This window comes from Chionomys nivalis, chromosome 5 (genome assembly GCF_950005125.1).
Source record: "Chionomys nivalis chromosome 5, mChiNiv1.1, whole genome shotgun sequence".
Lineage (NCBI taxonomy): Eukaryota > Metazoa > Chordata > Mammalia > Rodentia > Cricetidae > Chionomys > Chionomys nivalis.
In genome coordinates this window covers 2,783,083-2,794,753 of record NC_080090.1, presented here as the reverse complement: position 1 = coordinate 2,794,753, position 11,671 = coordinate 2,783,083, and the positions used below count along the sequence as shown (strand labels likewise).

At 43.2% G+C, this 11,671-nt stretch overlaps 2 protein-coding genes across 6 annotated transcripts in view; one reads left to right on the top strand and one right to left on the bottom strand.

Annotated features, from left to right (window-relative positions):
• The window catches only part of Mia3 (MIA SH3 domain ER export factor 3), a 44,281-nt gene extending 43,071 nt beyond the window's left edge, over positions 1 to 1,210 (top strand). For all 5 annotated transcript variants that reach the window (XM_057769240.1, XM_057769242.1, XM_057769239.1 and 2 more), the window contains one exon: positions 393 to 1,210. In XM_057769240.1, the coding sequence (XP_057625223.1) occupies positions 393 to 709 (317 nt within the window). In that variant the 3' untranslated portion in view covers positions 710 to 1,210. The remainder of the gene's footprint in view (positions 1 to 392) is intronic.
• A 1,576-nt stretch (positions 1,211 to 2,786) lies between these two features.
• Positions 2,787 to 11,671, bottom strand: part of Aida (axin interactor, dorsalization associated) — a 38,178-nt gene continuing 29,293 nt past the window's right edge. Inside the window, exons 8-10 of the mRNA XM_057769246.1 lie at positions 10,804 to 10,926; positions 6,734 to 6,851; positions 2,787 to 6,653 (exon numbers count right to left, since the gene is read on the bottom strand). Coding sequence (XP_057625229.1) covers positions 6,557 to 6,653; positions 6,734 to 6,851; positions 10,804 to 10,926 — 338 coding nt within the window. The 3' untranslated portion in view covers positions 2,787 to 6,556. The remainder of the gene's footprint in view (positions 6,654 to 6,733; positions 6,852 to 10,803; positions 10,927 to 11,671) is intronic.

Below are 11,671 nucleotides of genomic sequence, written 5' to 3'. Positions count from 1 at the left end.
GAGAATACCATAGCAACCTAGTCAATGTAGATCAATTTGAGTCCAGCTCCTTAATGTATTTTGGCCACATGAACTTTCAGTTGACACTGTGGTAGGCAGTAACATCTCCTTTACCAACGTCATTGCAGTGAATGTGTGTTTTCACTATCCTCCTGGCATGGCTGTTATTCTGAGTGGAGCTGTTCTGAAATTGCAGAATGAAAAGAAAACTTGGAATTAAGCAGAGCAGTGTGTAAACCGGTCCTTTGCTTAGTGGCCACAGACTAAACTTGCTAAGTCTTACTTGCCTTAAAGTCAGTGAGAAAGTCACTTGACTTTCTATGGCTAAAAAATTAGTAAGTATGTTACTGCACTTGGGATGATTGCTCACTTACGTGGCTCTTGTGTTCTAGCTGCAGGCATGCGCCCACCAGTAGGCATAAGAGAATACGCACCAGGTGTTCTGCCTGGGAAACGGGACCTGCCTGTTGACCCTCGGGAGTTTTTACCAGGGCATACACCATTTAGACCTCCAGGTTCACTTGGTCCAAGAGACTTCTTTATTCCTCCTGGTACTCGATTACCACCTCCAACTCATGGTCCTCAGGACTACCCACTGCCACCACCTGCTGCAAGAGACTCACTGCCTTCTGGCCCAAGAGAGGAAGCCCCACTTGCTTCTTCAAGCAGTGTCCAGGACCATTCACAGGCTTCAAAACCCAGCCCCTAACTTTGACCTCCATCATGACTCAAGAGAGAAAGTGGACAGTGCATAATTCATTACAGCAAAGGATTTCATTGGCTTCAAAACCTAAAAGTTTTTTTGTTTTTTTTTTTTTTAGTACTAAGCTGCCTTGGCAGTCTGCATTTTTGAGCCAAACAAAAAATATTATTTTCCCTTCTAAGTAAAAATCACCTCTTAAGCTAGAGTCCTTCCAACTTTGAAATGTGCAATAAAGAATACCTGTGTTTAGTTCATGTAGCATATGTAATTGCTAAATGATTTAGAATATCCTGAAGTATGAACATTTCCTGTGGAAATGCTTTAAGAACATGTATTTCCATGGCCTTGGTCTAGTGCGTGTCAGCAAACACGGAGTAAGGCATCAACAGCTCTATCTGTGTCTCAAAGACTGTTACGCTAAAAAACGTTTACTCGAGGATCATAAACTCTCTCCCGTTGCTAAAGTTCTTTGTAGTAATAGTTCATAAACTTTGTTTATTAATATTTTCCAAGTGTCTGCTGATTCTTTGGGTTGTTTTGAGACATGTATCATTTGGGAAACCTGACAGCTGGGCTTCCGGAACTACAGTGCTGAATATACACACTCCATGCGACATTGTTAAGTTCTCTAAGTCACCACTGAGCACTATGGGAATCTTCTCTTATTTAAGTAAGTCGGCTCTTCCGCTCGTCCTGATTCTGCTGACTGCCTGTTTGGGAACGATTTTCTGAGTATGCGTTTGCATTAGTATCAAGAATTATTTGGGGCTGGATGTCATGGCGCACACCTTTAATCCCAGCATCTGGGAGGCAGAGGCAGGTGGATCTCTGTGAGTTACAGGACAGCCAGCACTACATAGAGCCGGTCTCAAAAACTGAGGGAGAAAAAAAAGATTATGTAGGCCAGCAAGATGGCTCAGCAGGCACCTAACTGCCATGCCTGACAGCTGGAGTTTGATCCTCTGGATCCACCCAGTGAAAACAACCAAATTCCACAAGTTGTACACACACACACCTTGAAACATGGGAAAAAATGTAAATTATAAATTTATTTGACATGATACTTTGTTGCTTTTAAAACTATTCTTTTTTCTTTTTTTTTTTTTTTAAGTTTTCAAGACAGACAGCTCTGGCTGTCTTGGAACTTACTCTGTAAACCAGGCTGGCTTCAAACTCACAGAAATCTGCCTACCTCTGCTTCTCAAGTGATGGGACTAAAGGCATGTACCACTACTGCCTGGCTTAAAACTATTCTTGTCCTAAGGGTGGATAACAAGATAAAAATTATGTGCCATGACTGTAAAACCATTTCTTTTTAGAAATGTATATTCTATACTCTCTCACGTCACCTTGCAGCTGACTCTCAAGAATATGACAAGAGACAATCAGGAAGGCGCCAAGAGGGCGAATGACGGCAACTGGGAACTTACCTATGTTTTCAGTACACAGCTATGGACTGTATTCGATTACATGGTTGTTTTGAGACAGGGTCTCATTTTGTAGCCCAGCCTGGCTTTAGACTCTCAGTAATCCTGTCTCAGCTTTTTAGAGGCTGGAATTTCAGGCTTAGTCACCTTGCCTAGCTCAATTCTTTAACAGATTCTATTCTGAAATTAATCAAATATTGGTGCTTTTATTTATAAATCAGGTAAGTCTAGGAATCTGACACTGCATCACATGTACTCCTACACCCTTTTACACTGTCTTCAAGACAACTGGTTCAGACAACTTACTCACAGTAACTAGCAGAGCCTTCCTATGTAAAGCCATACAAGGGGAAAACTGCTTACTGTGACACTGTAGTCTCTGAAGTCCTGTGAAGTCACGATATTGAAACCTAGGCCATATCATGCATGTCACTGTTGAGATGTTACATCCATGGGGGATTTTGAAAAATGAGCAAAAGCTTCAATGTGAAATAAAATCACCAACAACTGAAGACATAATATACAAAGACAGGCTCTCCGAATGCAGGAAGTTCTAAGGGGCCTGCATGTTTTCCACTAAGAGCTCAATGTGTCTTGTCCCAATCTGGAATCACAGAAGGTTTTATATCTATAAGAAAACGCCACAGGATAGTATATGTCATTAAAAAATTAATTTTTATTCTATGCATATATGTTTTGCCAGCATGTATGTATGTATGTGTACCACATGTATGTCCGGTGCCCATGAGTCCAGAAGAGGGCACTAGATCCCCTATAACTGGAGTGACAGGCAGTTGTGGTCCACCATGTGGGTGTTGGGAATTGAACCCTAGTTCTCTGAAAGAACAGCTCTTAAAAAATTATTTATATTTTATTTTATGTGCATTGTATTTTGCCTGCATGTTTATCTGTGAGGGTGTCAGATCTGTGGATCTTTGAGTTACAAACAGTTGTGAAGTGCAATGTGGGTGCTGAGAATTGAACCCAGGTCCTCTGGAAGAGCAGCCAGTGTTCTTAACCACTGAGCATTTCTAGCAAGTGCTCTAACCTCTGATCTCTCTCTCTCTCTCTCTCTCTCTCTCTCTCTCTCTCTCTCTCTCTCTCTCTCTCTCTCTCTCTCTCTCTCTCTCTCAGACAGGGTTTCTTTGTGTGTCCTGGAACTCACTCTGTAGACCAGGCTGGCCTTGAACTCAGAGATCTGCTTGCCTCTGCCTGCCCAAGAGCTGGGATTAAAGGCATGTACCATCAATACCGGCTCTAAATCATCTCTTAAGCCCCAAGCATACGCCATTTTTAAACCAAATATAAAAATAAGACTAAATTGCAAACACAATCTGAATGTATGTCAACTTCCTCAAGATAGAAAATAGTGAGGTTAATATAATTTCAAATTTTTGCTTTTTTTTTTTTTTTTTAAGATAGGATCTCATCTATGTAGTTCAGGCTTTCTCTAACTTCATATCCTCCTGCCTCTGCTATCTAACCACCTAAGTTTGGATGGCATTTAAAGTTAAGATTATACCACCTAAGAAGACAAATAGTAAAGCTAAGTAACTCCCCCCCCCCTTTTAATTCAAAACTAGGATATTTCCCTCTAAAGCCCTTTGATTATCCTGTATAACATAAACATCATCAGCAAGATGTAGGGAAATCTCCATGTAGCACATCTGGGCAGTTGCGAGCCTGTCTACCATTGCTTTCCCTCAGCCCCGTCCAACTGTGCACCCTGTGCTACAAAAGCCCATGACAAGCTGTCAGCCTACAGAGGGTACAGAGGACGTCACACCTCAGTTGAACCATTTTTTCATTTCAAAAGTTCCTGTTTCAGAAGTCGCCTCCAGCTAACTGTGTTTCTGGGCTGAGCAGCTAATACTCGGAGTAGGAGCAGTAACAGCCTGAAAGCATGCCTGCTGGGGCAAAGGCGATTGTGCGACAGTTTCTCCCACTGCAATGGAAACTTGACTTGGGAAATGTGGAATGCTCTGTGCTAACTGCTTATGACAGTTGTGCCCTTCATGTCTGAATTAAACTGAGCTTATCACATGATGTTCCACTAAAGCTCTTTTTTTTTTCTTTTTTTTTTCGAGACAGGGTTTCTCTGTGGTTTTGGTTCCTGTCCTGGAACTAGCTCTTGTAGACCAGGCTGGTTTCGAACTCACACAGATTCACCTGCCTCTGCCTCCCAAGTGCTGGGATTAAAGGCGTGCGCCACCACTGCCCTCCACTAAAGCTCTTTAACCCTGATGGCAGGCACCTCTGTAGTTCACACATGCTTATGTGAAGGATCGGGGCTACAGCACAGAAAATGACCACTTTGCTATTTGTCTTATGGTCTGTAAGAAAAGAGAAAGGACAATGTATAGTCTTTGCTACATTTTAATAATAGTAGGTTTTATGGGGTTAATTTTTAGGTCTAGTCAGCAACATCAGACAGAAGGTACTGAGTACTATCCACGGTACACAGTACTGACACAGGGTACAGAGTACTACCCTGGGTACTGATTACTCCCCAGGTACAGAGTACTGCCCAGGGTACTGAGTACTCCCCTGGTACAGGGTACTGCCCAGGATGCTGAGTACTCCCCAGGTACAGAGTACTACCCAGGGTACTGATTACTCCCCAGGTATAGAGTACTGCCCAGGGTACTGAGTACTCCCCTGGTACAGAGAACTGCCCAGGATACTAGTACTCCCCAGGTACAGAGTACTACCCAGGGTACTGATTACTCCCCAGGTATAGAGTACTGCCCAGGGTACTGAGTACTCCCCTGGTACAGAGTACTGCCCAGGATACTGAGTACTCCACAGGTACAGAGTACTGCCCAGGATACTGAGTACTCCCCTGGTACAGAGTACTGCCCAGGATACTGAGTACTCCCCTGGTACAGAGTACTGCCCAGGATACTGAGTACTCCACAGGTACAGAGTACCGCCAAGCACCTTAGACCCTTCACATGTCCCAGAGATGTGGCTCTTGCCCCGTGAGGAGCTTACAGTCTTGGATCCACAACTCAAAGCTTAAGAGTCAGATAATGAATTAATTTAAGGCAAATTCTACATCCCTTAGAGCTTCTGTAGATGGAATTGTTTCAGCATTTGGAATTAATCCAAACAAGATTAATTTCGTTGTGGATTCTTTTCATCCATCTAGTAAACTGTGGCCTTGTAGGTGCTGAAAGCGAAGACTAGATTTCTTGAAGGGCAAGGCTAAAATATCACTGAGATTCCTTACTTGAAGAAGCAAATATATTGAATGGTATGGTGGAATTATACTATTTAAAAACAGGTCCAGTGTTGACAGTGCAGTCTCCTTATGCACTGTGCACTGAAAAGTGAGTATTAAAATATGTGGGTTCTATGTCTCACCCACAGAAAGCCCCTCACAAATCTTAATGTTCTGTGTAACAACATCATGTGCTCTGAAAAATCTTATTTATGCCTTGTTACATCAAAAGTAAATAGTCAATTTAAAAGAAACTAATGGCCTGCATATTTTCAAAAGGAATGAATGACTGTATATCTAAGTAGGAAATAAATGGCAATTATATCTACCTATATTAAAAAAAATAAACTATCTTTCCAGATTTTGCATACTAAGGAGAGGTATGCGGTCTTAAGGTCTCACAATGGGGTGTCAGGAAAGCAGCAGTTATCCGCAGTATCTTAACATCTGACCCAACTCTTCCTAAATGATGCAGTTTAAAAGATATTGTAAACACATTTAAAGACCTGGAGTTGTTCTGAGATGGTTCCAACGTTAACCCTAGAATCTACCAGGAAGAAGAGCAGTAGAGCAGATAATCCACCTGACAGTACATGTGTTCACTTCAGGAAAACAATCTGGTCATCCAGGGAACACCCCACGTGGGATTTTCACCTGGCCAGGGCACACTTTCCATGCAGGAGATCTATGGCATTCAGCTAGGCCACTTCTAAAGAGTACCTATAAGCTTCCAGACAGACTTTCCTGGGCAATGTAGCTAGCCCAATTCCTCTCAGAGCAATTCTACCCACCTCAACCCAGAGTGTGACATTCAAGCCAGAAGAGCGTACTGGAGGAAAAGTGAGCAGAAATGTAAACTCTAGCACATTCTTATTGCTGCATTGTCTGAAGTTCAGCACATCAACCACAACAGTACTGTCTGGGAAGCAGGGGCAAGCAGTGGTGATGAGAAAATAGACAATCAATTGCACAATTAATAGAAAGGTAAAAATGTTTCAAAATCTACAATAAACTTGTATCCAAAGGATAGGTCAGTGATGTGCTGAACTTTTGAGTTCGGGGGTCCGGCTTTGCAACGGACTTGTGGGCCAGCTGGCATGGGTAGGGCTCAATTCCTGCCTGTGAAGAGTGAATTGCTACACGGAGCTATGATGGTTTCGGAGTGGTAAAATTCACACAAGTTCCAGGTTATTTGTATCAGGATCATTCCTTGTGCAAAGTTTGATGTAGATGAAGATAAAGTGGTTTCTTGGTCAATAACTGTAATTTTTTTCTTTTAAAGTCAGTGGGTTTCTTGTATCTGGAACCACAACAGAAAAAATTATTGTTTAAAATACTCTGATTGACCCCCAAATTCCATTTTCCATGCCCAAAACTTACAATTCTATTACAATTGGCCCAGGTTTAATTTCATCCATCTCCATGAAGGCAAAACACTTGGTGCTGGTAAACCTCTTTTTAGGCTTGTAATGTTTGAACTCAAAGAAGATGGCCGCACCTGTGAAATTGAAAGACACATAATCCATAGGCAGCACCTGCTATGTTAATTAGCTTTCTTTCCTCACCAGAAATATATGAACAAGGAAAGGTCTACGTAAGCCACAAAGTAACCTTACAGTGTGCCGAGGTATCCCAAATTCTTCTCTAACATTTCTCCATGTCGACTGACCCTACAACATCCTGAGCAAGACTGCCTCAAGAACAGATCACTAACGAACATGGGATACGGCTAAGATGGCTCTGTGGTTAAAGTACTTGTCATGCAAGTGTGAGGACTGGAATCCAGATTCCTCAGAACCCATGTAAACGACAGGAGGCTGTGGTGGCCTGCCTACAATTCCAGAACTTGGAGGGAGGAGTCAAAATTCCTGAAGCAAATTGGTTAGCTATACTCTATCAGTGAGCTCTGGGTTCAATTGAGAAACATGTCTCAAAGACTAAGAAAGAGTACAGCCATGGACCTCAACATTCATATGTACATGCACGTTGGTATACCTGCATACAAGTGACCCCCCCCACCACAAACTCATGCACACCATTGTGCTGGATAGTTTTATGTCAACTTGACATAAGCTAAAGTCATCTTGGAAGAGAGAATCTCAATTAAGAAAACGACTCTAAAAAGTCAGGTTGTAGGCAGGCCTGTAAGGCATTTTCTTAGTTAAGTGACTGATGGGGGAGGCTGTGATGGGGGAGGGCCCAGCCCATTGTGGTTGGTATCATCTCTGGGCTGGTAGTCCTGGGTTCTACAAGAAAGCAAGGTGAAGCTGGGCGGTGGTAGCGCACGCCTTAATTCCCAGCACTCAGGAGGCAGAGGTAGGTAGATCTCTGTGAGTTTGAGTCTAGCTTGGTCTACAAGAGCTAGTTCCAGGACAGGCTCCAAAGCTACAGAGAAAACCAGTCTCGAAAAAACAAAACAAAAGAAAGTTGAGTAAGCCATGAGGAGCAAGCCAGTAAGCAGCACCCCTTCACAGCCTCTGCATCAGTCTCTGCCTCCAGGTTCCCGCCCTCTTTGAGTTCCTGTCCTACTGTCCTCTGATCATGAACAGTGATGTGGAAGTGAAAGCCAGATAAAGCCTTTCTTCCCTACTTGCTTTTGGCCATGGTGCTTCATCGCAGCAATAGGAACCCTAACCAGCCCAACCACACACAGAGAAATTTCAAAACAAAACAAATTCAGGAACAGGAACACAGTCCACAGAGTAGAGTGCTAGGCAGACTGTCAGCAAAGGGTCCTTTTTCAACATTTAAGCTCAACCAGTTTTGCTTCCTTCTGAACAAATCCCTAAAGCCAAACAACACAAATCATGTGCTATTAAATGTTACCTAACCCTGAGTTAAGAGTCCAAAACTGCTGACGTAGACATCAACATGTGCTATGTGCTATGGAAGGAAGGTGTAAAGGCAACAAGCATTTGTGAGGATGGTACACAGTTACACATCTCCAAAGACCAACGGATAAGCTCTTTACCCTGAAAGGAAAACCAGCTAGGATTAGGGATATAAATTACCAGTGGGGGTGGGGTGGGGAGGGCGCTGGATCCTGTCTTTAAAGACTGAAACAGACATCTACTTTAGTGACAATATAGTTTCTAACTGATGAAGTGTAACAATGTTCTGAAATGTGTCAAAAGCCCTGGCACTTGGGTGCAAACAGAGCATCTCACAAAACAAGAGAAAATGCCCAGTCACTCAAGACACATCCAGAGAGGGGAAAACGGGCACACTTACCCTGTACTTCCTCACACAAGAGCATCACAACAGTTGGGCTACTGGGGACCAATTTCCCTAAGTATAGGACCCTACCAGATCCACACTGGTGTGGTATCTCTTCTTACTTCTACAGCAATAGGAGAAACATCTAATTATCAGATCACTCTTCTCATTCCCTTCAGTCAGGGAACACATTTTCTCATCATGACTGTAGGAAGCCAAAGCATTAGCAAAGCTATGCTTGGAAACCTAAGTCCAAACATCTCACTATCATTCTTACTTACCTGCATTATCAGAAAACAAGATGTAATGACGAAAGTCACAAAATGATCCCACACCAGTTCAGAATTATGAATAATAAAAGGGTTATTTCAGGGAAAAACTTACAGATCACTATCCTAGATAACAGTCCTTTGCACAAACAGGAACAAAGTCCAGCAGCCAGAAGCAGGAGCAGGCACACACTTTACAACTGCTTTTAGAATATCAGAGACCACATCCAAGCGGGCTGGTACCTTAAAGGCTATTGGCTGAAGGAGTGAAATGTGCTTCCACAGCAAAAATGTTTACTGCAGTCTTGTATGAAGAGTTCTGTATCCCATACATTTGTTAAAAATGTAAAATTAGGCCGTGTGGTGGTGGCGCACACCTTTAATTCCAGCACTCGGGAGGCAGAGGCAGGCGGATCTCTGTGAGTTCGAGACCAGCCTGGTCTACAAGAGCTAGTTCCAGGACAGGCTCCAAAACCACAGAGAAACCCTGTCTCGAAAAACCAAAAAATAAATAAATAAATAAATAAATAAATAAATAAATAAATAAATAAATAAATAAATGTAAAATTAGGGTATCCTAAGATGACTGAAAGACTTATAAACATGGATTCATCAGCCATCAGCAAAGAAGTTAGCCCAATGACCACCACTGTCTTCCTTCACATCACAAAACGGGAAGGCACATTCGGAGTTGCAATCTCTTCCTTATTTGAAAAGCATCAACAGTACAGAGTCTGCAGGAACTGTTTTTAAAGGCACTCACTGAACACACACTTCCTACAGAGCTTGGCATCTCAAACTGCAGCTGAGCCTCAAGTGAGATAAGGGACTTGAAGGCTTCTCTGTAGAGAACACCAACAGGTCGGGGGGGCAAATGGAACTGCAAGTGTTTATTGCTAAGACCTGTGCTAGGCTGGCAATGCACTTCACTGTGCTAAAAGGTGGCTCTTTCTTGTCCTACCTTCCCACCAATGAGCTGCCAAGTTCTGGTACTTTTCTACTCAGTGTATCCAAGTGGAAGGAAGGGAACAGAGCATCACCAGGAGTTCTAGCTTCCCCCACTCATCAGAAAAAGAAAAACTTCCATACATGCATGTGCATGCGTGAGTGCGTGCGTACAGCATGTGTCTGTGTGTGTGCAGCAAGCACAAGGTTAACGTCAGTATACTCCTCAACTGGTTTCCCACATCACTAGAGACAGGATTTCTTCTTTTTTTTCTTTTTTGGTTTTTCAAGACAGGGTTTCTCTGTAGTTTTAGAGCCTGTCCTGGAACTTGCTCTTGTAGACCAGGCTGGCCTCAAACTCACAGCGATCTGCCTGCCTCTGCCTCCCGAGGGATAGGATTAAAGGCGTGCGCCACCACCGCCTGGCTAGAGACAGGATTTCTTACTGAAGGTGGAACTAGCTTGGTTGAGTAGCAAGCCTCTGCTGTCTTAATCTTCTAGCACTGGCAAGCTGCCATGCCTGGTTTTCACACAGGTGCAGTGGATCTAGTTCAGGTCCTCCCACTGAGTCATCTCCCAGGCCTAAAATTTTACTATTGAAGAACGTTACATTCTAGTGTCATTATACAACCAGATAGCACACCACCTAATTTCAACATTTAAAAAACATTACTATTGCCGGGCGGTGGTGGCGCACGCCTTTAATCCCAGCACTCGAGAGGCAGAGGCAGGCGGATCTCTGGGAGTTCGAGGCCAGCCTGGTCTATAAGAGCTAGTTCCAGGACAGGCATCAAAGCTACAGAGAAACCCTGTCTCGAAAAAACAAAAACAAAAACAAACAAACAAAAAACCCAAAACAACAACAACAACAAAACAAAAATAACATTACTATTTGGATTTCTTCAAATCAACTAACCAGGTGACACTGATTTCTGCCAGATGTGGGCTATGATGGAACCACTGTGCATACCCTCCCGAGTGAATGCTGTTCATAGGAAAAGAAAGATTATGGTCACAAACCTTTGGTTAATTTTTCAACATGTTTCTGGAGCTCAATGTCCACATTAAAATGAACATATGTATCTTCTTTTCTTGAAGCCACAGGAGTATCTTGCACAGGAGTTAAATCTATCCCATTCAAATCTAGAGAGAAACAAGTTTCCACTTAGGGGCAATCACATTACGGGTACCATTTCCTGTGGAGGTGAGATGGGGAGGGATTCTGGGGCTCACAAGGAGCCTCCCTGTATGAACAGGGTCTTGGGAACTGCTGCTCTCCACGGCTGTGTGGGGGAGCTGAACTGAGAGGATGGGAACCCACAAAAGGGAAAACTAAGTTTTCAGGAGATCAAATTGGATCTTTAAGAGGTGAAAGAACTTCCTGTTTGCTGAGAGCACAGGCCATTCTATTAGTGCAGTAAGAACCTGGACTGAATGTACTTTGCTACAATGTGGCCCTTGACCCCTATTGGGGATAAGGTACTGTGTACGGGGATAAGGTACTGTGACAGGGATAAGGTACTGTGACAGGGATAAGGTACTGTGACAGGGATAAGGTACTGTGACAGGGATAAGGTACTGTGACAGGGATAAGGTACTGTGACAGGGATAAGGTACTGTGACAGGGATAAGGTACTGTGACAGGGATAAGGTACTGTGACAGGGATAAGGTACTGTGTACGGGGATAAGGTACTGTGTACGGGGATAAGGTACTGTGTACGGGGATAAGGTACTGTGTACGGGGATAAGATACTGTGACAGGGATAAGGTACTGTGACAGGGATAAGGTACTGTGTACGGGGATAAGGTACTGTAACAGGGATAAGGTACTGTGTACGGGGATAAGATACTGTGTACAGGGATAAGATACTGTGACAGGAATAAGGT